The 27,756-nt window shown below is 45.1% G+C and overlaps 1 protein-coding gene and 1 long non-coding RNA gene across 4 annotated transcripts in view; one reads left to right on the top strand and one right to left on the bottom strand.

Moving 5' to 3' along the window:
* The window catches only part of CCDC149 (coiled-coil domain containing 149), a 99,161-nt gene that overhangs the window by 25,545 nt on the left and 45,860 nt on the right, over nt 1-27,756 (bottom strand). For both annotated transcript variants that reach the window (XM_046656270.1, XM_046656271.1), the window contains exons 4-9: nt 24,655-24,762; nt 8,896-9,012; nt 7,925-8,097; nt 7,132-7,204; nt 5,645-5,729; nt 3,262-3,406 (exon numbers count right to left, since the gene is read on the bottom strand). In XM_046656270.1, coding sequence (XP_046512226.1) covers nt 3,262-3,406; nt 5,645-5,729; nt 7,132-7,204; nt 7,925-8,097; nt 8,896-9,012; nt 24,655-24,762 — 701 coding nt within the window. The remainder of the gene's footprint in view (nt 1-3,261; nt 3,407-5,644; nt 5,730-7,131; nt 7,205-7,924; nt 8,098-8,895; nt 9,013-24,654; nt 24,763-27,756) is intronic.
* On the top strand, nt 488-26,298 carry LOC124237052 (uncharacterized). Of its 2 annotated transcripts, none has more exons than XR_006887922.1 (5): nt 488-1,602; nt 1,891-2,054; nt 3,321-3,410; nt 19,829-19,911; nt 25,343-26,298. It is a non-coding gene; the product is annotated as an uncharacterized LOC124237052 (long non-coding RNA). The 2 variants fall into 2 exon arrangements; XR_006887923.1 differs by lacking the exon at nt 488-1,602 and adding an exon at nt 2,807-2,901 and having other exon boundaries at nt 1,970-2,054.

Below are 27,756 nucleotides of genomic sequence, written 5' to 3'. Positions count from 1 at the left end.
CTGGCGAAGTGATGGCTTGTTGGGCAGAACTGGAGACCGAAACGTGGTGCTCAGTGAAACAGCACTTTAACACCTGCCTCTTCCATCCAAGCTTTGCCACCCGTTTACAGGACAAACGAACCTCCTCCCTTCTTTAGCAATACCACACAACTGCCGACTCTTCGGCTACAAGTACCTCAAGCAAAATGCCGACACACTGAACCCCCTCTGAAAACGTAAAGTCCTAGGTTGATTGTCAGTCCTTCAAGATGGCTCCCATTGGGCCTTCTCAACCGGCAGTAACCGCCAGGCAGTGGAAGACCAGTAGGGGGAGCACACGCTTACAGAACAGAACGCCTTCGTTTCTACTCGCAACGCTCCACCCAAACAAAGCTCTTTTATTATTTTAGTTATAAAAGCTAAATTACAGGGGATAACAGCAAGTAGACCGAAGTGAAATTCTAGTCTTAGCCCCCACTCCACGTGTTGTGCAGTTAGTTTCTTTACATGCCACTAAATAAAACATTTATTGAAAGGATGAAACTTAAGACCTTCTAAGTATTAAAAATGGTACATTAGGTACTTTATGCACTGATAGGAAGCAGTCTTCAAGATCTATTGTTACGGGGGAAGAACACAAGGTGTAGAACAATTAAAAAATCTATGTTTTTGGTGAATACTAGCTACTATTTGTGAGAAAAAAAGAGTATCAACATCTATATCTATATAAATATATGTATTTATGTGTCTGCATAAATGCATTGTGCATTTGCTTCCATATCCATCCTTGGGAAGGACACATAAGAAATGAATGGTGGTTTATTCTACAAAGGGGAACTGGGTGGCTGGGAGATAGTAGTAGTTTGGAGATATATTGTTGTTTAATCTTTTAAAATTTGAACCATGAGATGGTTCAAAATAATAGTTAAAAATGAAAAGGTGCATTAAAACAAAAATAAACCAGGCAAAATGAAAATGTCTTTCTCAACAGAGGGTAAGAGCGCATGGAACCTGGGATGTGTGTGGATGCAGGGGGTAAGGTAGGAATGCACTAGAAAATCTCTCTGTCACAGTGCGAGCGTCAGGCCAACAGCTTGGGGATGCTGAGTTCAGCAGGCAGTGGGACGCAGCCCGGCTTTTCGGTGCAGGCCCGGGACGTGATCAGAACTGTAGCTGGCAGGTGGGCGTGAGAGTGCCCGGGTAGGTGGTGGAGAAGGTGGGGCTGGGGTCAGAGGACGGAGGATTGATGGGAGGGTCTTGCCATGGAAGAAGTGATGGTCTGGTGGGAAGAAGGCAGAAAGGGCAGGTAGGAGACGTACACTGAGGGCCCACAGCAAGCGCTCAGGAAACATCTACTGAATAAATGAGTGCATGAAAACCACAAGGCTTAATGACCATTGGGACGTGAGTATTAGGGAACAGGAACAAAGGGTTAGAAGATGATTCAGTCACTCATTCATCAAATAATCACGAGCGTCCACTGTGGGCCCAAACCACACTCCTAAACCTGTATTCTCAACAAGCACCCCCTCCACATGACTCTGATATCGATGCTCCCAGAACACACTTTGAGAGGGAGTCTGCTCAAGAAGAGAGGTGGCCGCCTGTCTACAAAGCTCTGAGGTGAGTGGAATTCACAGGAACATGCAGAGTCGAGGAAGGGCTTGGGGGTTCAGGAAGATCTGTGAGGTTTCTGGGGGGTGAGGCAGAGGCCAGAGAAAGGGAAGAGGCTGAAGAGGTTGAAAGAGGAGGTCATGGGGGAGCCAGGCCCCAGAAGAGGGAAGATGGTGTGGACCAACAGGACGCTGGGTGGGTGTGTTTCCAGGAGGTGGGAGGGAGAGAGGGAGAGACACTGGTTTCAGGGGAGCAGCAAGTCTTGGGGCTCATGATGAGGAGCCTCTGTTTTCTCAGTGAAGGAGGAGCTGAGGTGACCTGCTGAGAACAGACTGGTTTAGAAGACCTGAGAAGGTTTGAAACAGCCCTGATGAGTGCTTTATAGCGAGTCGGTGAGGACAAAGCAGGCTCCTGGGGAACACTGCTGGCTGCAGGGATTCTGCCTGAATCACAAAGACGTGGTACCTATTCTGGGGAGAGCCCATTTCTTCTCCTTCCCCTGAGAAGTATCTGCATCCAGCATCTGGCTGTTTCCTTGGTTAAGATTTCTTTTAAAAGAATGTTTAGAACTTCTTCTGTCAATAAATTACCCCTGTCATCCCTCTGAGATTGCCCAGCCTCCCTCCACTGCTCTCTGCTTTCTTTTACATATATCTTAATCTCCTGCGCGATCTTCCCTTCACTCCAGGTTGCCCTTTTTTCTATTTTGTTTTTACAATACTCTCAATCATTTTCCAGTCACCTCTCTCCCTGTGCCCCGGATCCTTCCCCTTCTTACTGGAAGCCCAGCATTTTGGCACCTGCTCACTTTTTCCATACTTTCATTTTGGTTTTGGGTGTAGGTTTTATAAGCAAGACCAGCAACATAATTTGCAAGACCCAGTGCAAAATGAAAATGCGGGGCCACCTTGTTAAAAAATGATTGAGGATTTCAAGATGGTGACAACGGAGCCTTAGACTCAGTGCAGGGTTCTTCTGAGCACTGGGCGCTTTGACTGCAAGGGTTGCTCTCCTGGAAGCCAGCCCTGATTGCACTGTTTGTTGCTTTAATTTATGGTTTATTCATCATTTTCTGAACACTTTCAATTTTGCTTCTGTCGTCTCTGCTACTTTAACTTGCTCAGTTTTGTACAACATAGCATGTTTATGAAAATCAAATAAGAATTCTGTTTTCATTGTTGTTCCTTTCTACCAGCTTTTTTTGCTGACCTAGAAGAGTGACATGACACTCCCCCCAGGCCCAGCTGCCTGTGGAAGTTGACGCTTGGGTACTCCTGCCATAGAGAGCCTCTCGAAGTCACGGTGCAGGTTAAAATGGCACTGAGGGAGTGCTGCCCCAAAGGAGACTGGGTGGAGAGGGAGGTTAAGTTACCCGGGCAACCGCACTATCAAAATCGCCCAGGCACTATGCATTACTCAGTGAACCGCTCAGATAAGCATTCAATAGCAATGACCAGTATTATGTCCTCACTTGGCTCCGGCTGATAGCCAAGATGCTGACATAATGCAGATGCAGAGTTCTGGTTCAATAAGTTTTCTTCCAAATGTGAGGACTCTTACCTCCTTTCCTTAAGGCCTCTAGTCCCACCTGGTTGCCACCCACTGCTAGTAGCCTCAGCCCGCTTTTCTCCTGCCCCTTCCCTCCCCACCAAGGGTCCAGCTACCTACTTGTTGGTCTGCCTCTGGTGCTGGATAACCATGTTTTTTTCATGGATCGTCTCCAACAGGGCTGTCGCCAGAGATTTCAGATCAGAAATGGACTGTGGAGTAGCTGGGAGACTGCATCCGTGATCCTCAGATAACAGATCCTGAACTAGGTAGGATATAAAATTTACAACTCAGTCTTAAATCTTTTCCGAATGTTGGAATGCAAACCAATGGCAGTTCTTCCCGGACTATGATAGGTTCCCAGCTTCTAAATGCTACTATTTTGTGTTGAAGAGTCTACTTCATGTGTCAAAAGTATAACAAAATAAAATTCAGTGTGAGGGTTAAACAAAGAAGGAAGTCTTGACGGACTTTGATCAACAATTTTTTAAAAGGATAATAATCTTTTGCATCTGTCCAGTATTTTACACTTTCATATTGACTAACTCATTTGAGACTTAAAAACAAAAAATCCACCTGGGAAGTACTATTTATTCCCATTCCATGGGCAGGAAAGCAAGGTGCAGATGCATTAAAAATATTGGCTACAGGGGCTGGCCCCGTGACCGAGTGGTTAAGTTCGCGCGCTCCGCTGCAGGCGGCCCAGTGTTTCGTTAGTTCGAATCCTGGGTGCGGACATGGCACTGCTCATCAGACCACGCTGAGGCAGCGTCCCACATGCCACAACTAGAAGAACCCACAACGAAGAATACACAACTATGTACCGGGGGGCTGTGGGGAGAAAAAGGAAAAAATAAAATCTTTAAAAAAAAAAAAAAAAAAATATTGGCTACAGGTCACACAGCCACGCATATGACAACGACTCTAGCCGTGAGCTCCTTGCTTCATAGCAGAGATTCCCACGGTGTGGTACCCTCGGTGGGAGGCAAGAAAAACTACAAAATATATCTATATATGCACATTTTTAGAAAGGGTACATAAACTAAGAGGTAACATAGAAAGACAACAACCACCTGTACTCCTACCAGACAGAAAAGAAACAGTATACATTTCTCACTATACATCTTTGAACATCATTTCCTACATGCCTATACGTAAACATATAAATTCATATGTTATTCTTCAAAACTTGGAAAAAGCCATGCTTTTTTTCACTTAACCCTATGCCTCATGATGAATATCTCCTAAAACATACAAGGTAATTGTTGCTTCGTAGTCCAGGTGTAGATAGATAAATTATTTAATCACTGTTGGATGTTTATGTTGTTTCCAATGTTTGTTATTATAACTAATGTAGGAAGAACTTTCTTGAAGCAAAATATCTGCAAAAGTCTGTAATTATTTCTTGCTGGTTCAAAGGGGAGCAGTTTAAGACTTTCCATAATAGGTTGCCAAACAGTTACCTAGAAAGGCTATGCCAGGTTACCGCTCTGCTGTGGTGGTTGAGTGTGGCTGGCACTCCCCACATCAGTGATAACACTGGGTCTCAACATTTAAAGATATTTGGCTACCAAGGGTATCCAGAGCTAAATTTAGATGGGCGACTTCACATTTTTATAGAGTATTGTAGCTTTCTTTTTAAAAACAATTCTAGGGTGTCCTTTTCTAGTTGAGTGGAAAAAAACATTGCTTGGAAAAGTGCCTTGGTTATTAGGTAGGCTGGAGATTCAGCACTTTTTTTTTTAAGCCACTCTAGCTCTGATTAAGACTGCCACCTGATTGTTACTGGTCTGCACTGCCAACAACCCAAAAGTGGGCCGGCCGAACATGTTCAACTGGAGGCTTACATTTGGAACTGAATTCCCAAATATTAAGTGTCAGAAGAAAGCTCTCTGCTATTTATTCCCCTGGCCTGTTCCTGGAAGATCATTATTTTTCATCGCAATCGACAAGAAGGAGGAACAAAATTGCAATCAATAAAAGCTTCTTTGAAAAAGGCACATGTTCCATGATAAAATGATTTCAGCAGCTACGAGACTTTTCTACTCTGATCATAGAGGCCAGGAAAAGGAGAAACTTGACGAGACTGAAACATACTCAGAGATGCCAAACTGGGGATTAGAGAAGGGAAAACATTCTTGAACGGAGTGCATGGTGTAGGGGAATACACACAAATGCGGTCCAGTCATTAGAAAAATCTCGAATGCAGCAGTTCTCAAAGGAGGGTCACCAAGCCAGCATCAGCATCACCTGGGACCTTTTAGGAAATGTGTGCTCTCTGCACCCACCCCAGACAAACTGAATCAGAAACTTTGGGTGGGGCCCAGAGATCTGTATTTTAACAAGCCCTCGAGGCAATTCAGATGCAGGCAGAAGTCTGGGAACCATGTTCTAAAGGATCATCTTGGTTCCCAATCCGCAAAACGAGCAGGTTGGATGGATGTGGGCTCACAAATCTACAGGCTATGCTCATAAGTGGTCCTTCCTGGAGAACCCACCCTACCTTGCTTTGCAGACAAGACTCCAGTCAGAGCACTGCTGCTGGATTTGCTCTGGCCTTTTGAGTTTTTCCGTCTCTCCAGAGCATTCTAAAGCAGCATTGGGAGAAAATAAAAACCTCTGTCAGAAAAGCCAATAATGGAAAAATACCTATTTAACAGTAGAGGCACCCTCCTATTCAGCACACAAGAACCCCTGGCAACTTCCAAATGCTGACCCAACTTTTAGAATTCCGAGTCCCTGCCAAAAATTATGATTTTTGTGGACCTGGTAAAGAGTTTTTTAAAAAGTTGGTGCCCAGGAGAATGACAGCAATCCCGGTCTCCCATATATAAAAGGCACTCAATCCATATTCGTTAAATTAAATCAAACCCGAAGCAAGAATCCAGTCTAATGCGTGAAGTCACTAGTTATGGAAACCTCTTCAGAATAGATATGAGATGGAGAAGAGGTTTACTCTCATGTACCAATGCCAAAGATGGTTAGTGGTATTCGGAAGAATTCTATGGCTGAACTGGAAAAAGAGCCATGATCCATTAGTGATATCTGCCATGGATGCAAGTTTAAGGAAGTGCAAATGTGCCACCTAAGCATCATTCCTAGAACCGAGCTTTATATTAACATTGATATGACTATATAGCCGGTGCTTGGCACATACAAGAACTGAATAAATGCTGTTAAATGAATGCATACACAGATTTTTTAAAATTACGTATTAATTATACAACTTTAAAAGCTGTATTCTTCTTTGGCTGCATGTGTATATATAGATTGGTGTAAACTAATGTGTGGCCCCCACAGAATGGGAAGAACAGCATGGAGACTTCCGAGAAAAAAAGCCAACAGTCAAAATCCAGGAGAATGAGCAGGCTCCCCAAGCATCTAGACCACTGTAAAAGTTCACCCCAGGAAGAGAAATCAATCTATTTTCAAAGCAGAGAAACCCAGGAGATTTTTCTAATTATAACACTTACAACTAACATCTGCAGAAATAGATATTATCAAACTAATGGTGCTGGAATTAGACTAAATAACGGGGGAGAATTTAAACATTCCGTCCTTTCCGTGTGACGTGAACATTCCCGTTCAGATTGTGATTTCCCAATCTTTGTTCACCGCTAGGAAACCATTTTCTTATGGATGATTATGGGTCAAATAGCATCGGATGGCAGAACATTTCATAGAAAAGCCAGATAAGAAACCTGATTTCACAGGGACCAAGGCTGTAAAGTGACCACATCCAGATTTTCGTGGCCTCAGTGTGCCCTGTCCAGATACCAGCAACAGCAGGAGCTCTTGCAAAAGCTGTTTTAGTTTTGTTTGTTGTTTTGGGTTGAATTCTTACTGGTTACGTCAGTTAAAGCTCTTATTGGACTCTATCTGGGAGGACAGGCAAGCACTAAGATCTCTTTGGCACAGAGGAGAATTAAAATAGAACGACATTCAGATGCACAGCAGCGAATCATCACCATCGTCCCCACGATTTGCTACCTTGTATTTGGCAATATTAGATTTCAAGAGGTTGACCTCTTCGTGAAGTTGCTTTAATCTCTCTTGAAGATACCTGCAAAAGAATACATGCAAATAGAAAGCACATGGGGGCAAAATAAAAAACATACACTTCAGTAGAAGAGGAAAAGGAAACAAAACCACATCGCTGAAGAGCCGTCTCTTGCCTAGAATGCCTTCTCACCACCAAGCGGAGGAGGAGAGAAGTGCATCTCTGTGACCTCTTCTTAAATGAACGCGATGAAGGTCAAGTATGCCCAAATCACAGAAACCCCACTTTAGAACAGCCCTCTGCAGAGATCCCCTCAGGGATATCAACACAGTTTTCACATAATTCTCATTAAGATGATTCCACTGGGAAGGAAGGCAGGAAGAAGCGACACCAGACAGAACATTAAGTTAGACACATACACGCACTGAAATTTGCCTCAGGGAAAAGAAACAGCCAAGGGAATTTCTCAATTTATTTTCTTATTCTTTTCCCTCTCCTTGAGAGTAATAACAAGCAGCTTTTGTTGGTTCCATACCCTTCTCACCCAACTAGGGAGGGCAGGGAGAAAGAGAGAATGGGGTACGAATGTAGGCGTGTAGGCATGCGGTGCTTCTTTTCTGACTCTTATAACTAATATGTGATGCTAATATCATCGTCTGGGGGTTGCGACTTTTATTTTATTGTATGCCAACGTTCTCAAATGTAGATAGGGCTGCAAAGAACTCCCAGCCTGCACGCTTGTGGAGAGCCAGCATTCCACCCCACCTGGGTCTGGCCACTTGCCTGTTCTCCATACACAGGGCGTCCACGTCAATGATGCGGTTCTCATGCCCGCCCAGGATGTGGTTTAGCTCCTGGTTGAGCCTCTCCACCTTGTCCTGGTAGGAAGACCGCTCTTCTTTGACATCCTGAAGCTCATCCACAGAGGCCTGCAGGTCGTGCTCTAGAGACTCAATCTGAAACCAAAGGAAGCGTCCTTATGCAAGATGTTCTTCAGATGGTGGCTTTAGGACCAGAGATGGAGACTTCCGCTTGGATGGTAGACTCTTAGAGAGCTTCTTCATACCACCGCATGCTATAAAACCGTAAGTGCCCACACTGCAACATGATAAAAGCTAAAAGCGATGGACGACTTCCTTCCAGAAACTCACTCTATCTAAGATGGGAAACAGAAGCGATCCCTTACCTATTGCAGGATGCCCTAAAGCCAGAGGCTGGACAGGGTGAATCCAGACATCAGGAACAGCAGCCAGTGTCTTACAAATGCATGCTGTTCAGACTTCTCTAGACCCAGAAATCTTGTTCTGCTCTTCAAAACCAATTAGTAAGAGAAAGAAAAGCACGTCTAGGCTCTCTTAGCTGTACCCTAACTAGGGCTCTGTACCCGTTGAGATTTTGCCTAAAAAGCATCGCTCAGCATTTCAGTAGAAACTTGCAAATTAGGGCCAGTTTGTCATGTTTTGTTCTCTCCCTGTCTATCCTGGGTAGCGGGGAGGTTTCCTGTCGTGTTCAGAACAACGGTACCCAGAGTAAGAGAGGAGATCTGCTGGAAGCCAGAGACACAAGAGGCAGCTTGGGAACCTGACGGAGTACCGAGGAATTAAGAGCACTCAACTGGCATCCTCCTCCCTCCTCTGACTCGCATCCCCAGGACCCCACACTCTCTGAAAAACAGGGGGCGCAGCCTACTCTTCTCTGTGCTGTGTCCAGCTGTGCAAACATATCTCCCGCTCTTAACAGATGTTAGCAATGACCTGCTCCTTAGCTCTCTCCAGCTGCTGAACCAAGTCTTCACGCTCATGGGCTGCAAAGTGCCGCACGCCGATTTCTTCGTCTCCGAGCCTCTGTTTGGCAATTGTCATCCTCAAGAGCTGTGTTTTCCATTCGCAGAAAAAGAGAGAGAGTGTGTATTAAAAGGAATAGATCCAAACAAAAACCCAAGCACACTAGGCAGAAAGTTTCAGAAGATTTTTCAAGAAATACCGAAAAAGCATAAGACATTTCTTGCCAATATCATGAATTAAAAAAAGAGAATTAAAGTATATACAGTATTCTGTACACACATGCACATGTACACACGTGCACGCATACACAGTATACAGGGCTAATGGGGACACAGGCCTGTGCACTAGAAGGTGGATGCCCTCTCCAGCACAGCCAGAGTGAGGAAACAAACTCTTGGGTTCTCTTAAGCTCAGCAAAGATTAAAAGATGATAACACAACGCTGAGAGGGGCATGCTTCCATCCTCTTAACAATTAAGCTAGATTACCAAGAGCCTTAAAAATATCCCTACCCAACGATCCAGTAACTCTACTTTTGACAATCTGGGCTAAGAATAATTCCAGACATGGACAAGCTTTAGGAAAAAAGAAAAAGTAGATTGCACTGTTATTTATAAAAAGAGTGAAAAAAATTGGAAATGACGTCTAACAATAGTGGAGTGGTTAGCAAACTGTAATGCAGTCAATCAGCAGGCTACTTTATGCTGTCTGAAATGAGGGTGATACAAACTCTGTAATACCGCAGACAGGTTTAACATGCCATGGGAAAAGGGAAAAAAGCAGAATACTAACTTTAATATGCAGGATGATTAAAATTATACTAAGAATTTATGCACAAAACACAAAAAATTACCGAATACATCAAAATATTAAAATGTGTATGTTTAGAGATGGTGAGACTGTGTACGCTATCTGTTCTTTGTTTTCCAACTTTTAAAATAAGTCTGCATGATTTTCATAACATACTTCTATTTATGTTTTAAAATCCCCAGGGATAAATTTTCAGTCTTCAGAAATGTAATTTTCCAAAGGAGCCCTCCAGAATCCATAGCTTCCCCAGACCCGGGAGCCAAGCTCCCTGTGCAGCTCCAAACCTTCCAGGTAGGGCCACAATGGGAACTATGTGCGAGTCCCCAGGAAGATCCAGTGGTCCCAGAGCATCCCCAATGTGCTCATCAGTGCAAGGCAGGTTGCCATTAGAGTGACTTTTTAAATTATGGCACTACTTCCAGACGCTTCTTCTAAAGAGGTTGTAAGCCTGATTCCCACATCTCCCAGGAGGGTGTGTGTAGATGGGCTTCATATATGGATGAGTCCTGGGGACAGTTTTTTGCTGTCATATGGTTCCAACCTTGCCAGGAGTGCCTGCTTGGGGCATGCTCTTCCTTGTTCCTGCATGAATCTTGAGGGATTTGTTGTCAGTAGAGAAAATGGCATTATTTTCAAGTCTCTGAAGGATTTAGGTGCAGGTGAGAGAAAAGTAAAAGTCAAGGTATTAACTAGATTGAAAAAATAAATAACAGCAATGAACTTTTTTTTTTTGAGGAAGATTAGCCCTGAGCTAACTACTGCCAATCTTCCTCTTTTCGCTGAGGAAGACTGGCGCTAAGCTAACATCCATGCTCATCTTCCTCTATTTTATACATGTGACGCCTACCACAGCATGGCTTTTGCCAAGCAGTGCCATGTCTGCACCCAGGATCCGAACCAGCGAACTCCGGGCCGCCGAGAAGCAGAACGTGTGAACTTAACTGCTGTGCCACCGGGCTGACCCCAGCAATGAACTTTGAAAGAAATGACGACTAAAGAAAAGTAAAGAGCATTTTCAAATGACATCTATTTTGGGTCCTTATTTGAAAACCACTCAGTTGGATTGGACTAATATTTACTGTGCACCTACTACAAGCTAAAGTATCGCTGGGATTGGGCAGACAATGCTCCAGGCAGTGGAACAGCTCGTAAAGACCTGGCAGAGCACATATGATATTTATGTATACAGACAGCTGTGCTTAATGGAATCTAATTACTGTCAATCTGCATTACTCAAAGATTCTGTATTTACGAATCTGCCTATTCATAAATTTATCTGTAACCTCAAAATCAACATTCATGGCACTTTCAAATCACATGTGGATATGGGTGGACAAGCACAGAGTTGTGAAAAATGTGAATTGTCTGAAAGCCAGGTTCCCAGCTGAGGTTCAACAGGACAACACTCTGCTTTTGTTTCAGCTACCTACTGTGGACAAGTGTCCTTTGTTGTGGTCTATTTAGCGCCACTTTTTTTTTTTCTCATTTTGTGCTTTTGACTGGTGTTTTGCTGTTCAAAATGGCCCCATGCGTAGGGCTGAAGCGCTGTCTAGTGTTCCTATGCACAGGAAGGCTGTGATGTCTCTTACAGAGAAAACATCTGTGCTAGCTAAGCTTCATTCAGGTATGAGTTACAGTGCTACTGGCCATGAGAATCAACAACACACATTTAAAGGGGTGACTTTAAACAGAAACACACATGGGACAAGGTTGTGTATTGTTGAGATGACGAAAATGTCATGACCGGAGGCTCATAGGAACCCAATCCCGCATTTCCTCTAGGATCAGTGGTTCTGTTTTCACTAACCCAGTGTTCACAGTGACTTTGGAGAATATCACAACAGCAAATAACGAGAATGAGCTGTACTAGGGGCAATGGCGCTTCTCGCAGAACTGGTTAATCCAACCGACAGCTGACGTGTGAAAATATCTTTCACGTCACACAATTTCTTGGCTCAGGACTTCAGAACCACAGGTGGATATACAGAAAGACAAACAGCTAACCAGATAAGAACCATTTCTCAGATCAAAGTGTCTGGGAACAAGAAGGCATGTGCCTTTTTCAGCATGAGGCAACTGGAGGCCAGTGATACTTTCCTTGATATGTGAAAAGCCAGACTGACAGCCCGAACTTTAAGTAATAAAACAACACTGTGGTTTCCCATTCACAATATGCTTCACCGAACACTTAATTTAGAATCACAAAATTATGTTTGCTTAATGCCGATTAATTATTAAACATGTTTATTGAGGTCTGACAGCCATCAAAGAGAGTCATCTTGTATATACTGGATGCCTGTTAAGCTTCAATAAATATGCTAACAATCATTTGGTGTTTAACATGCATACAATATTGGCTATTAAATCTCAGGGCTGGACTGGTTGAAACACTTATTTTGAAAAGTGAGCCCAAGTTAGTAATCGCTGGATCATTGGTTGGGTCTGACACTAAAGTGCAATTAGTAGAAGGGGCCCAAGAAGGTGGCACCCAGCAGAGTTCTCCGGCCTTCCCAGCTGACAGCTCATAGGGTCCAGAGTCCGCTTGCCTATGGGTTCATGTCCTGGCTCCACAGTCTGTGAGCTGTGCAACCTTGGCACGTGCCTGAACTTCTCTGAGTGTTAGTATCCTTTGCTGTAAAAATACGACAGTAATAGAATAACTTTTTACTGTCAAGGGTTTGTAAGTAAGCATGAAGCAAGAGAGAGTGGAGTTGCATTAAATGAGCATTTAACTTGAGGGAATTCAAATATATGTGTTTGGCAAAAAGATGAGAGGGAGAAAAAAGAGGAGGAAGGGAGAGATGGAGAAAACAGATGAGAGAAACAAAAATTTTAGAAATTGAGTGACTCTACTCACCCCTGCTTTCAAAGTCCCAGCCTGAGAGTGAGGTGGCACAGTGACTGACAACATTTAGGCACAATCCTACAGTTCATATTTACACACAATGTTCCTGTTCAGGAGCATACATGCCCACGTGCCCTGAACTTCACGGACAATTTCAGGGGCCATCAGGGGAATTTTGGCCAGACACAAGCTTTTGCCTCTTACATGCTGCCTTCAGAACCTATTCCTAAGTAAGAGAAGACAGGACTTCTCTGAGACTTAGCACAGCCCCTGGACATAAAAAGCGCTTGATGAATGTTAGCTGCTACTACGACTACTGTTATGATGATCACCACCATCACCCTCCACAGTAGTCTCCCCACACAGACGCCTAATGGGGAAGTCCCATCTTTCTTCTAAGAGGGAGGAAGCAGAGCTCCCCCCGCCCCCCAACCTTATCTGTAGCCTGCAGGCGATGATGTTGACTTCCCACCTTGGAAACGGTTAGGAAGCAACTGCTCAGGACTCTTAATTCCCTCAAACGAGGCCGTCAGAGCTCCACAGCCAGCCTCCCTTGTGCCAACACTCGAAGCGGATCAGTGCCCTGAGAGGCACACGTACTGCCACCAGTAGATGCATTCATTTCCTGATTTAGATGGAAATAAACGTTTATGAATGAATTATGGGTGTGAGTCGTCAGTTTATGGATGAGCCACAGCTGCAGCTGGGATGTGGCTGAGGGACATGGCTGCAAACGACGTGGCAAAATGGCTCTTGGATGCCCTTCCCCCATCCCACCAATGGGGTCCGACTCCTCTGCCAAGGGCCTGCTCAGACTCTGGTCCCCGAGCCCTCCAGTCAGAACGACGTGCTCCTTCCTCCATCTCTTCTCATCCCTCACAGCCCTCAAGGTTCTCTCTCTCGTCTTGCTGTCATTGGCCTGGATCCATTTTCCCCAGCAGACAGTGAGAGGCCAGGAACAGCTATTATTCTCCAGGCGTTATCTGTGTTCAGATCCTGCTTCTGCTAATCCTAGTCACATGTCCTTCACAAGTCATCTAACCTTGCTGGGACCCAGGTGACATCAGTTTTTTTGAAAATGGAGATTGTCTTAGTCCATTCGGGCCACTATAACAGACGACCACAGGCTGAGTGGTTTATAATCAACATTTATTTCTCACAGTTCTAGAGGCTGGGAGGTCCAAGATCAAGGTGCTGGCAGATTCAGTGACTGGTGAGAGCCTGCTTCCTGGTTCATAGATCGCCGTCTTTTTGCTGTGTCTTCACATGGGGATGAGAGAGCTCTCTGAGGTTTTTTTTTAAGGGCATTGATCCCATTCACAAGGACTCCACCCTCACGACCTAATCACCTCCCACAGACCCCACATCCTAAAACCATCACATTGGGGATTAGGTTTCAACATACAAATTTGGGGTGGACACATTCAGTCTATAGTATTCCACCCTGGCCCCCCCAAAATTCCTGCTCTTCTCACATGCAAAATACAGTCATTCCATCCCAACAACTGCAAAAGTCTTAACTCATTCCAGCATCGGCTCTAAAGTCTACAGTCCAAAGCCTCATCTAAATCAAGTACGGGTGAGATTTGAGGTGTGATGCACCCTGAGGAAACTCTTCCCCAGCTCAAACCTGCGAAACCTGTGCTTCCAAAATACAATGGTGGGACAGGCACACGATAGACACTTCTACTGCAAAAGGGAGAAACAGGAAAGAAGAAAGGGGTAACAGGTCTCAAGAGAATCCAAAATCTAACAGAGCAAACAACATTAAGTCTTAAGGCTCAAGAATAATTTTCTTTGGCTTGATGCTCTGCCTTCAAGGCCCACTGGGATGGCGACATCACCCCCACGGCTTGGCAGGACAGCCCTGGAGCAGCTCTCTGCCAGGGCCCTGCAGCTCTGCTGGGCTGGTGTCTCAGCCCTGCAGCTCTGGGCATGCCCCTCCTTTGTAACCTGGGTGGAGGTGGTCAGCCCCCCAGACCCACGCCCTCTTGGCCTTTGGCGGGAGTGGCAGTGTCCACGATCTCTGGCTCACCTTCCCATCATCTTTCCACTGTCTTGAAGAAGCTGCCTGGCTTCTGCTGAGACGGCTGGTCCATACTAATCTTATCAAATGGTTGCTTGGCCACACCCTTCGTGTTCTCATTTTCTGCAATATGGATAGGCTGAGAATTTTCCAAATCTTGAAGTTCTGGTTCCTTTTTGCTTAACAATTCTGTCTTCACATCATTTCTCTCTTCTCCCATTTTATAAGCTTTCAGGAGAAACCAAGCCACTCCTTCAACACTTTGTCTAGAAATTTCTTCAGCTAAATAACCAATTTCATTGCTCACAAATTTCATCTTCCGTAAAGCAACAGAACTCGAACACAATTCAGCCAAGTTCTTTGCCACTTCATTACAAAGATCGCCTATTCTCCAGGGTCCAATACCATGTTCCTCACTTCCATCCGAGACCTCATCAGAATGGGCTTTCCTGTCCATATTTCTACCATCCTTCTGTTCAGGATTACTTAAGTATTCTCCAAGAAGATGAAAGCTGTCTCTACGGCTCTCCTCTTTTCCTGCTGAGCCCTCACCAGAATTGACCTTAGCGATCTCTTCCCAGCAATGTGGGCTTTTTCTAGCATGCACCTCAAAACTCTTCCAGCCTCTACCATTACCCAGTTCCAAAGCCACTTCCACATTTTTAGGTATTTGATAGAACAGCACCCTACTTCTCAGTACCAATTCCTGTCTCAGTCTCTGGGCTGCTGTAACAGAATACTGTAAACTGAATAGCTCACAACAAGAAACATCTATTTCCCACAGTTCTAGAGGCTGGGAAGTCGGAGATCAAGGAACTGGCAGATTCGTTGTTGGGTGAGGGCCCACTTCCTGATTCATGGTCGGCCGTCTTCTTGCTGTGTCCTCACATGCTGGAGGGGGCAAAAGAGCTCACTGGGGTCTATTTTATGCAGGCACTAATCCCATTCATGAGAGCTCTGCCTTGAGGATCTAATCACCTCCCAAGGTCCCCACCTCCTAATACCATCACATTAGGTCTCAACAGATGAATTTTGGGGAGACACATTCAGTCTATAGTAAGGATAAAAGCTATCTTGTAGACAGGACAGCTATGTACGGCTGCCCAGCCTGCACACTGCACAACTTCAACTCTGGGGGTCTCCATCCTCACAATGTGAAGATATAATGCAATGATCACTGTTGAGGTATTTCTCTGCAGAGCTTTAAAAGTGCGATCCCCAGCTACAGTTGGTATGGTTACAATTCGTACACAGTAACTCTATTTGCAGGGTTACTGGGAGGCTCCAACCAAAGCCCTGTTAACAGGAAGTGGACGCTAGCCCTTCCTCACCCCCAGTCCTCGTGTACTGCTGCAAACAGCACACCCAGGGAGAGGCCAGCACCAAACGGCATTTATTAAACACTCATCTGGCACAGTGTCATGCTGGGCAGCTTAATAAACAAGGTCCTGCCTCTCTTTTCTTTACTTTTCCTGTTGGTTTTCTCCACATCCTCTCCAACTGTCCCCTGACCTTTTGAAATAGCCTCAATAAAATTGGAAGGGAGAGCTTAAAAAGGCTCCAAGCAGGAACTCTATTGTGTATAGCAGAGTCCACATTCCTATATGATACTCCAGTTCTAGCTTTAAACAAAACAATTTGTCACTTTAAAAAAAACACACAGGGGCCGGTCCGGTGGCACAGCGATGAAGTTCGCACACTCTGCTTCGGTAGCCTGGGATTCCCCTGTTTGGCTCCTGGGCACAGACCTGTGCACTGCTCATCAGGCCATGCTGTGGCAGGCATCCCACATATAAAATAGAGGAAGATGGGCATGGATGTTAGCTCAGGGCCAATCTTCCTCAGCAAAAAGAGGAAGATTAGCAGCAGATTTTAGCTCAGGGCTGATCTTCCTAAAAAAAAAAAAAAGAAAACACACACACACACACCAGCAGTTTTCCTTCTCTTCCTCCCAGAGCCCTGGAGATCGTCATGCAAACACCCATTAGTGTGTATTAATGTTCCTGGGTTAATGAGCACCCAGTTTGGGCCAAACAACATGCTAGAAGCTTTGCTTACACATGATACCTCCACTGGCTTTTCGCTGCACTGGCATCAACATCAAAGCCCTTATAAGCGATGATGAGGCACAAGAGGAGCTGCTCCCGCCCGCCTCCCATCCCCATCTCCCATCATCTCCCCTGTTCTCTAGCCACATTGGCTTCCCTTCAGTGCCTCAAACATGCCATGCTCCTGCCTGCCACCGGGCCTTCGCACTTCCTCTGCCCTTCGAATCGCTGCCCACAGGTCTGTCCCGAACCTGCTTCTTTTGTCTCGTTCTTCTGCTCATCATCGTCATCCCCCTTGTCAGCTCCACCATGACAGGAACTCAGCTCATCAGATGCACTGAAATACCCCGCACCCAGAGCAGTGTCTGGCTAACCGTAGGAAGTCCTCAGATGTGTCTTAAATATAGGCAGCCTCTCATCTGATGCTTCCCACAACTCCAGGAGGCCGACACCGCCCTGTCCTCTTTCCAGGTGAGAACCCCGGGGAGGCTGACACAAGCTCTGAAGCCAGGTCTCCTTGCCTGGGGCCAGGCTCACTCAGCAGGCCACAGTGTCCCTCACCGGAGGTCTCAGTCTCCTGACACGCAGAGCCAACATGCGTGCGGCCCTTCTCTAGGCCAAGCCCTGCCCAGGTGCTTACATGTACCAACCCCATCAAGTCCAAAAGCACCTCCAAGGTACTGTCACTAGCCCCATTTTCAGATGAGAAATCGACACACGGAGAGGTGAAGTAACTCGCCCACGTCACAAACATTACAAACCGCAGGGCTGGGGGTTGACCCCTGGCAATCGAGGGTTCTGGAGTTTATGCCCTCGCCTCTCTCTACAACTACAGCACTCACTGAACAGCCCTGCCCCCATGGGGCGTGTTCTGTGTTAAGTGCCTCATATAACTTTTTGTATTTAATTTTCCCAAAGTGCAGTGGACCCCTTCCATGCCTCTGTCGCCCCAAACTCGCTCAGCCTCAGGGGCTCTGCACCTCTTCCCTTGGTTACCTGACCCCCTCCCACCACACTTCCTTCCGGTCTCCGAGCAAAGGGCGTGTGAACAGATCTGCCTTCGCAGCCCACCCAATGTAAACAGCATCCTCCACTCTGCCCAGGCTGCATCTACAGCCCCCTGGCCTGCTTCAATTTTTTTACTCAGCACTTAGCACCCTCTGACATATTATACCATATCCCATTAAATACAAGACTTCATCAACTTTAAGACCCACCATATGCACCTCTAAAAAGAATCAATCATAACTACATGATACCATTGACTATATCAAAGATGTTCAAATGTGAAGAACTGTGCATCTCAGAATCTGTGAAATATATTTGTCTATTTGCCTATTATCCATCTGTCCCACTAGAATTGAAGGGCCATGAAAGCAAGACTCATTGGTTTTGTTTACTGCCCTATCCCCCGACCAGAGGGTCAGGTCCTCGATAAAGATGTGTTGAAATGAACTGAACTGAACTACCCTCCATGAGGCAAGTACCACTGTTATCACCATGGTACAGAAGAGAACAGCTGAGACACAGAGAAGTCAAGCAATGGGCCCAAGATCACACAGCTAAGAAGCCCCTGAATCACCTTCACACAGTTCAGTACACATCACTCCCAGAGCCACAGTCTTTATGGTGCCCCACCAGGCAGTTTAGTGTAATTTGGATATGGCGTGCCATACAGTAAGCCTTGGGCAGGTAGATCTTTCAGAACCAGTGAAGAAGTGTAATTATAACACATGGTCTGCGAGATGAATGTCCAATACCATGCTGTTCTGGTCGTGTGGGCCACCCAGGCGCCATGAGCTCATACAAGCCAGGACAGGCACAAACATGGGCTCTGAGACCAAATGAGTCTGATGCATTTGCCAATAAAACATTAAAGAATGCAGAACTAGTCTGGCTGCTTGCTGAACTAGCTGAGTGCTACCTACAGTTCACAACCAAGAGCCCAGTTAGAATAAGATATGACAGGGCTGGAGCGGGTGAGGGGCCTTATCACTCATCTCAGTTCTTAGTAATTAATTCTTATAATGCCGCAAGGTGAGAGCTTTTCTTCAGAGTGCTCTCTTCATCTGGGATTCCTATGTCTCTACATTCCTACATCTCTGTGGTTCTTTGAAGCATGAAGAGGAATGTTCACAGAGACTTCTCTGATCCCTCATCCTGGACCATTACAAACACCCACAGCTGAGCATTCTTTTTTGTAAACAAAGTATACTGTAATTAGTCACCTGCATGCTCAGTGGTCTGTCTTTATTGGCTCGTGGCTTTGATTTAATTGGCTTGCTTGCCGAATCCATCCAGAAGTCCCATGTCAATAGAGGTATGTTCACAGAAGGGCTCTATCGTTTTATGGCGCCAACACCAGATAAAACAGAGGTACTTAAGACCGTCAGCTGGTGTAACATAAAGCTCATTATTAAGGCCCAAACCCTGTGTTTATGCAATATCACAAACAGCTACATTTAAATTAGCCAGTGGGGCCCAGGAAATGCGGATGCATGACGCTGGCAGGAGCAGCTGTCCACCTGAACTTCCCTGCTTTTGAATACCTCACATTGTATTACTGTTCTTCTGCACTAAAGTTCCATAATGTGCATAATGAAGAAAAATAAAAGCAAATGGACAAGAAAACCAACAGCTGGCTGTCTCACCGGGAACAGGAGCTGCTTCTCCCTGGCACATCCGATTAGGTGCTATTCCACAAGGGGCACACGAGATGCAAGGAAGCTTCTGGGAGCTCTGCACCAAAGCAATAATGCTCGGTGCTGCCAAAGTCTGGGGTGACGATAAGGAGGGCTGAGTTTTGGGGATCCATATGCCAGATGCCAGGCTTCTCACCCCAATCTTTGTCTCTATCGGGAGGCACATATCCAGTTCAGTGGAAACAGTCAACCAACAGAAAGGAACAACTTGAGATTCCAGATGGAATTCTTGTACAAGAGGATTCTAAGCCAATCTGGGACCAGGGTGTGCTAAAGATACAGCAATGCTTACCGTTTATGGAGCAGATACTGGGTGCCAGGTCAGATGCTACATCCTTTACAAACACTTAACACTGCCTGCACACACACCACCATCATTAAATCTCATTGTGTTGCGTTCTTCCCAGAACCAACCACTGTCTGATCATCTTACTCATGCATTTTATTTTCTTCCTCTCTGTCTCCCTAACTAGAATATGAGCCCTGTGAAAGTGAGTACCTTGTCTTTCATATTCCTGGATGTATCCTCAGCTCTTAGAACACTGACCAGCCCAGGGTAAGTCCCCAATTATGTGTTGATGAAAAAATGATGAAATCTGACAATAATTCTACATGAGGTATTATTATCCCCATTTTACAGATGAGGAAACAAGCCTGAAGAGAAAATTGACTTGCCCAAGGCCACGCAGACAGTAACTAGCAGGGCTAGAATATAAACCTGGGCCTAGCCATTTCCAAAGACAGACTATACTACACTGCCCCTCTTGGCAGCGGCAGGCTGGAGCTGCAGGCTGGCCCTTTCTGGAGTGCCAGTCTCTCCAACCCCAAGTTCAGTGACTTCACTTTGGTAGCCTGGCACGTGTCATGGTATCAGTATTCACACCATGGAGATCGGCAAAATGCTACCAACCAGGCTTCCTCTTCCAGAGAGCTGGTTCACCAGCTCACCTCTCGATATTTGTGATTCCAATGCACTCTGCTAGATTTGTTGATTGACTCTTACTAACCCTTAAATTCTCCAAGATCTCCCTCTTCTTCCTAGTCCCCTTTCCCTGAATTCACTCTTTTCTTTAAAAAATTATTTTACTGGGGTCATACTGGCTTATAACATTGTGTAAGTTTCAGGTGTAGATCATTATATTTCAGTTTCTGTATAGACTGCATCATGTTCACCAGCATCAGTCCAGTTTTCGTCCAGCCCCATCCCCTCTTCTTCCTTTCTTTTTTGAGGAAGATTAGCCCTGAGCTAACTGCTGCCAATCCTCCTCTTTATGCTGAGGAAGCCTGGCCCTGAGCTGACATCCGTGCCCATCTCCCTCTATTTTATACGTGGGACGCCTACCACAGCATGGCTTTTGCCAAGTGGTGTGATGTCCACATCTGGGATCCGAACCGGCAAACCCCAGGCTGCCAAAGCAGAACGTGCGCACTTAACCACTGCTCCACCGGGCCGGCCCCCCGCCCTCTTTTCTTAACGCCCAGAAGAGAAGGCAGGCACACCTCTGGGGCTGCAAGGCAAGCTGCAGTTCTCCCAGTGGGCGGCACTTCAGACTTGCAGCCCCGGCACTGTCTGGGTCTTTCCACATAACTGGTCCTTATTCCTCTCAGACTGACACACTGAGAGCCCCCGGCAACCCACCGTGCACAACAAGCTTCTCCCAGGGTGATTTGTGGACGTGTTAGTTGTCCCTTTCCACAGGCCTCCTCTTCCCTCGTTAACCTTTCAGAACTATAATTATCAAGGAAAGGGAGGGGCGAGCAGGTCTCCCTTTCAAACGCCTCCTCTGGTTTGGATTGGGGCTTTGTGTCCATCTGGGAGCCCTGAGAAATTCTTAGGCGCTGTTCAGAGAGACAGCAGGTGGTGTCTGATCAGGGGACCACTCCTCGTCACAGGAACCCCCCAACCCCACGTGGGTGCTAAGCTGCGTGTAAGCCAGGGGGCAACAAATCTTTCAAGAGGCTGTTTGAAAATGCTTTATGGCAAATAGGGTGACAAGGCTCTAGCTGAACAAATGGAAAAATTAGTCTACCTTAAAATACCCAAGGCAAGTAATTTCCTATCACCTTGTTTCTTAAATGTGCTTAATATCTAGAATCTGGGCTTCCCAAATTATGGATAAGGGTCATGAGTTAAAATGGCAACTCGGAGACAAAAATCCTCCCCTTGAACAGTCGCTCATAAAATGATGTCGTCAGCCCTTCTGTCTGCAATGGGGGAGATGGAGTCCGACAAGAACAATCACTAAGTGTTCTTGAACTTAACAGGCTGGAACAGCCTATGAGCAGGACCCCACCCGTGTCCATGAGGCTCAGCATCAGACCCCCTGCTCTCTCCACAGGGGTTCCCCAAGGTCTCCCACCATGGGTTTGGTTTGGTTTCTTCTTGGCTGGAATGGTTTGCTTTTCTAGCTTCTTTCCTCAAATTTCTAAACTACTGCTTCCAGCATGAAGAAGGTTACTGATAACAACCAGAATTGCTGTCAGTCTGCTTATTTTCTTATATTCTTTTTCTTTTTTCTTTTTCTCTTTTCTTTTTCTCTTCCTCTTTCTTGAACACTTTGCTCTTCGTCTCATTCCCTTTATTCATCTGCTCATTCATTTATTCCATTCCACTCCTTCCATAAAGATTTACTAAATAATGTCTACGGATCAGGAACTGAGAATGCTAACTCCTAGGGATACAGTAGTATACCAGTCAGGAGTTTGGCCTGCAAAGAGTTTACCCTTGGGAGTAGGGGTGCCACTGTGCCAGCACAGGGGAAAGAGCGGGGCACTGTGGGCACGCACAGGACCTGCCCCTAAGAGTTAGAGAAGATTACATTTGACCTATGACCTGAAAGATGAGCAGGAGTTTACAGGAGAAGCAAAGGGGAAGAGTGTTCCAGATAAGAGCAAACAGCAGGTGCAAAGGCCCTGAGGGACAGGGCAATTTAGCTCCACAAAGAGGCTGAACTTAGCGCTGCAGGGCTGAAGTGTGAGGTAACTAGTGGCAAGAGATGCGGCTGGAGAAATCAACAAGGGCCAGATAATGGGGGGCCTGGAGTACCATGGCAAGGAGGTCAGACAGCGATGGAAAGGTTAGAGTAGGAAGTGACACGATGAATAAAAAAACAAAGGGTTAACTCATTCTCCTTCACAGTCACAGCCACCCTTGAACAGAGGCCTCCGAGTTTTTCAGAATGCTGGTGCCATTATCGAATGAGTAATCTGGCCTTAATGTTGATGACTGGGGGTGGGGGTAGGGGGAGGATGACCGTGACTCACAGGGGGCTGGAAATAAACCAGCCCTATAACTTTAGACGAAAATGCGAGTAAATGGAATCTCTGGGGCTCGCGGCAGTTGGTCTTTCTGAGGGGGAGAGGCTGGATACCGAGACGCGGGGTCTGCTGAACATTATAACATCTTCCCTGCACCTTTTGGCAGATGAATACTTCCCAGGCCGTGAATATGAGTCACTAAATTCTAAACCTTGGATAAGAAACAGTGTGATAAGTGTTTCCAGCTACTGGAATAAAGACCCAGAGCACAAGCGAATCAGGAAGCTCAGACTGTGCCAATTCCAAAGAAGCCCCAGACTTGTGCTGAGTGTTATCCACACGCACATGCGCGCACGCACAATCGGGCATACACACATACTCACAATCACATCCAAATACACACACGGCATACATACATACATTCACACACACACACTCTCACATTCATACACACACACACACACGCCCTCCCTTTCTTTCTTTGAAATATCAGTTGCCAATGTCAATTCCTAAAATACCTCATACCTAAAAGGTGACACAATTAAAAGTGACCAAAGATGGGGTAGAGCTCTATTTAGGAAGGGTGGAGGTGGGGGGTAGCTCAGGAAGAAAAAAGAAAAGAGGAAAAGAAGAAATCAGTCAGACAAGAAGAACCATGAATCCAAAAGTCGCAGTTGAAAACGTTTCAGTATTTTGTGGGTTTATAACGTCTCCAAAATTCCTGTAGTATTTTTACGGGTTTAAAGGAAACTACTGCACACACTTCCTTTTGTTCTCTAGAAAACCCCGCTGTTATCATTTGAGGAAGTGACTAAGAAGGTCTGGCCTTTAATTATTGACCAAACACACAGGTTACAGAGCTTAAATCCTTTTAGTGATGCATAAAACCACATCAGGGGCCTGATTAGCTTGTCCAGTGTTAATTAGAACCTTTCTTAGAAATACTCTCCCAGCCCCTATTTCAGAACCCAGAATAGTACAGCCTAATTTTTCAAATATATATTAAATCCAAGAGGTTAAAAAAAAATTTTTTAAGGCAGATTAAGTGGAGACGAGGCTACATAAAGAAGACTTCCGAGTATGCCCTTGGATCAAGCCAGCAGTACACACAAATCCTCTCTGATCTCTCGTTACGGAAGAGTTCTCTGGACAACCCAAATATTTCTGTGCAGTCTTTTAAGAGTCAGCATCTTTCAAAATGGCGCCTTCCAATAACCAACAACTCCCCAAAACAATGAACGTCAACACCATTTGCCAAGGAATTTGGTAACGTTTGAAAGACATTTCCCAAGATGGCACCTTCCCTGTCATGGAGTTTTCTTGAGTTAAACTCCAACCACCATCTCTGTCGCAAAGGCAGAGAGTTGAAAATGAATCTGTCTTGGCAAAACAGGAAATCATTTGGGGGATAGAATTAAACTTCAGTAGTTTTTCTTCTTTTTCTCGATTGTACTTTTGTCCACAGCTTCAGCTGGGGGACAGCGTGCACACACTTAGTTTGGAGTTTATGAGTTCATATTTTATAATTAACGTTGCCAACAGGGGACTTTGATTAATACCAAGCAGTGGATTTTGAGCAATGTTCCATACAAATTGCCAAATTTAGCAATAAAATAAATTGGTTATGTGAACATAATTAGTAAGATGACTACTTAAAATTCAAAACCGAATGTGAATAATTCCAAATCATCTGAGCCACAAATCCATTATTTGTATAGAAGGGGGGAAGTATAGCATTTGGGTTTTATTTTGCCCTCAACCACAATGCTATTCACCACCAAGCTGAACATAATGAGACTTTGACAATGGATTGTGACAATATTTTAGAGCAACTAGAAACACACACATACGCGTGCGCGTGCATCCACAAAGGGAATGTAATAAAGATAAGAAATGCTAAACTGTGAATTTTCATTGCAAATGTAAAAATCTATAACAAATTTTTCAGCAAATGCTGCATTACATTTTTCTGATGTGCTATACATAAACCTCTAGCGCACAATTACGCAGCACAGTTTTTCCCTTTAAATATTCATGGTACCTTATTGTCGCCCTGGACTTCTCCGAGCCTTTGCTGAAGTTCTTTAATTTCTTCTCCCAGATGTTTATTTCGGTCCTGACAATCTCTCAATAGTTGTGCAAGATTAGCCTGGAAATATCAACACATTATGAAATACAATCAGAAACGGAGGAGTGGATAAATGTGGGGCTTTATTAGGCTTTTTGAGGCTGGCATCCAAGCCCAGCTGAACCACACAAAGCCCATTAGAGTAGACACATAGATGAATGCAGCCAGCGAGTGTGCAAATCACGCCACTGCAACTGCACGGAGGGAAATGAAGTTGGCCTTGAACCTCAATTTGGGGATGTTCTTTGTTTCCAGAATGGCTCACAGACAAGTGATGGAGGAGCAAGTCAGACTTGGCTTTAAAAAACAAATTTTTAAGAGCTCCTCACTAAAAATCTTGAAAATGGACATAGAGTTCCATTCTAAAATTTCAGCCAACAACATAGGAAACGTTTCATTTCCTTGTTTATATAGTTTTCTCCTTCGAGTAGGTCTTGTTTAACAAACTTTTCTTTGCTACCTCAATGCCCAGAATTTCGATCATACAACGAGGCAGCCAGAGAAGAGACAAGTGACGTGCGACAATTTCAGAAGTCAGGATCCAGGGGTAACTCAACAGTCTCCTGGGCTGCTTTTCTCACCTCTTTTTCCTCTCTTCTAGTTCTCACGGTACCAAAGAGCCAGGATGATCACTTTCCAGTCGCATCTTCATAATGTCATCCCTTCCTTACGATTTGCCTCCTGCTCAGACCCAGATCCCTCTGGCCCACGTGGGTGGTTCTCCACTAGCCAGCCTCCCCCTCTCAGTCCAGCTTCATCTCACACCATCAGTGCCCCTTTCCCCAGGGCACCTGTGGAGCACCTTTTAACCACGCGCTGCCCTTTCACAAATTCCCTAAACTGCAAGTGCTAACCCTCCCTGACTACGTACATGCTTTCATCCACCGAAGCCTTTAACTCACCATGCCACCTTGCCTCACGTGGTTTCGTGTTCTACAGTACGATTTGTATTTTGCTGGCTGTAACTTGCTCTAATTCTCCCCTTAAGTATTGTACTCTTACCTAACCTTAGCACAAAGACTGTGAGCTATCGAAAGGCAGGGGTCTCTTTCCTACTTCCTCAGCATCCACATATATTGCTCCAGGAAGTGCTTGTGTTCCAGCAAATGTTTTAAAGACTCATGATGAATAAATGGATGAAGGAAGGAGGGAAGCAAGCAAGCAAGCAATCGGAATATGACTCCTGGGAAGGAATCATTAAGAAATAATCATACAAGGGATTTTAAAGATTATCTTGTAGATTACCTTCATGGCATAGCTGAAGAAACCCAAATCCAGTGACATTAGGAGACTAGAGTTAACTGTAGTGGCTAAATCTCCAAAGACTTCAACCTAATACTTTTGGGAATACTCAATTATGTTAGGTACGAAAGAGGGAATAAAGGTGAAAGAACGGAAAGATTAAACCTTGGTTCATCCTTGACTCCTCACTTTATCTCATCTCCCATATCCCATCCATGGGGATATCAGTTGTCTCTACCCTCGAGGTATCCTGCACCCCATTCAGCTTCTGCCAAGCTCACATCCTTGCTGTCCCCCATTCGTACCAGGCATGATCCCATCTCAATGCTGCTGTACTGTTCTCTCTGACTGGAATGCTCTCCTTCAAGAATACCTGTTGGCTCACTCCTCACCTTTTTCAGGCCTTTGTTCAAAGCTCACCACTTTAATGGGGCCCCCCTGGACCACTCAGTCTAATACTGCAACCTGCCCACCTCCCCTGTGAATGCCCAAGCCCATTCCCCCACACTACTTTTTCTTTTATTTCCATAGCACTTGCCATCTTCTAACATACCTATGAAGTAAACATAATTTACTGTGTGGCTTACTGCTTACTTTTGTGTCCTGTCTCCCTCTCCTACTAAAATAGAAGCTCCATGAAGGGCAAGGAATTTTGTTCTCTCTACTGATCTAACCCAAGCATCTGGTAGATGCTCCAGGAATATTTTTTAAATGAGAGACAATATGCTGAGTCTGGAGGTTGTGGTCTCAGCCTAGGGAGGGATCTGGAATAATAACAATATGTCCCAACACTGAAACCAGCGCCAGGCATGGAGTCTTGCATGGAAACCCCGCTCATCCCCACTGACTGGATTTAATCAAGCCCTGATTTGTACTCACTTCTTGGAACATCACTCAATAATAATGTGATCTAATTTTGAACCCAATTATTTGCAAGTCTCATATCGTTTAATAGCTGCATTCCAATTTTCCCAGATTTTTGTTCTCATTAGAGAAAAATATGGTAAAGGATGAGAAAAATTAATTCTCATTTTACAGGTAGGAAAGGAAAGAAACAAGAGACACTGTGCCAACCAACTATTTCTGGAAATTTCTCTTGATGGAATCCAATAGACTAAGTTGGATCCCAGTTGTGCCACTTACAGGGTTGAGTGACCTTTGGTGAGTTTCTTAACCTCTTGAGTCTCCCCATCTGTAAAATGGAGCTAATCACTCATCCTTCACGTGGTGATTTGATACTTAAATTGAATAAGGAACACAGGACACCCACCATGGTGCTTGGCATACAGTAAGTACACAGTAGGTGCTGGTTAAAGGCTGGTTACCTCCCCTTGACTGTGCCCTTCCAATGGCTCCAAATCCATCACTCAGTGGACCTTTGTGCGGATGTGGCTGAATGCCACCTTGAACACGATTGGCCCCTTTGTGACCCTGCCCTTCATCATTCCTCATTCAGCCATTGATGTATACAACACATTTGTTGGGCACCTGCCACATGTTTTAGACTCTGAGACACAGCAGTACACAAAAACCCCCTTCCCTTGTAAACTTACATTTTAACAGATGCTATTACATAGATTACATTATATTACAATAAAATAAATAATGCCCCAGTGCTTGGAGAAAAATAAAGCCAGCAAAGGGCACTGAGTATGAGGGGGGAAAGGCTCACAGAGGGCTCAATGAGAAGGCCACATTTAAACCAAGACTTGAAAGAGGAGAGAGCGTGAGTGGGAGCCTTGCATCTGCAAGAGCCTTGCATCTATCCCAGGG

Source organism: Equus quagga, chromosome 3, assembly GCF_021613505.1.
Source record: "Equus quagga isolate Etosha38 chromosome 3, UCLA_HA_Equagga_1.0, whole genome shotgun sequence".
NCBI lineage: Eukaryota > Metazoa > Chordata > Mammalia > Perissodactyla > Equidae > Equus > Equus quagga.
The sequence above is the reverse complement of the archived record's forward strand: the minus strand, read 5'-3'. Positions and strand labels throughout refer to the sequence as shown.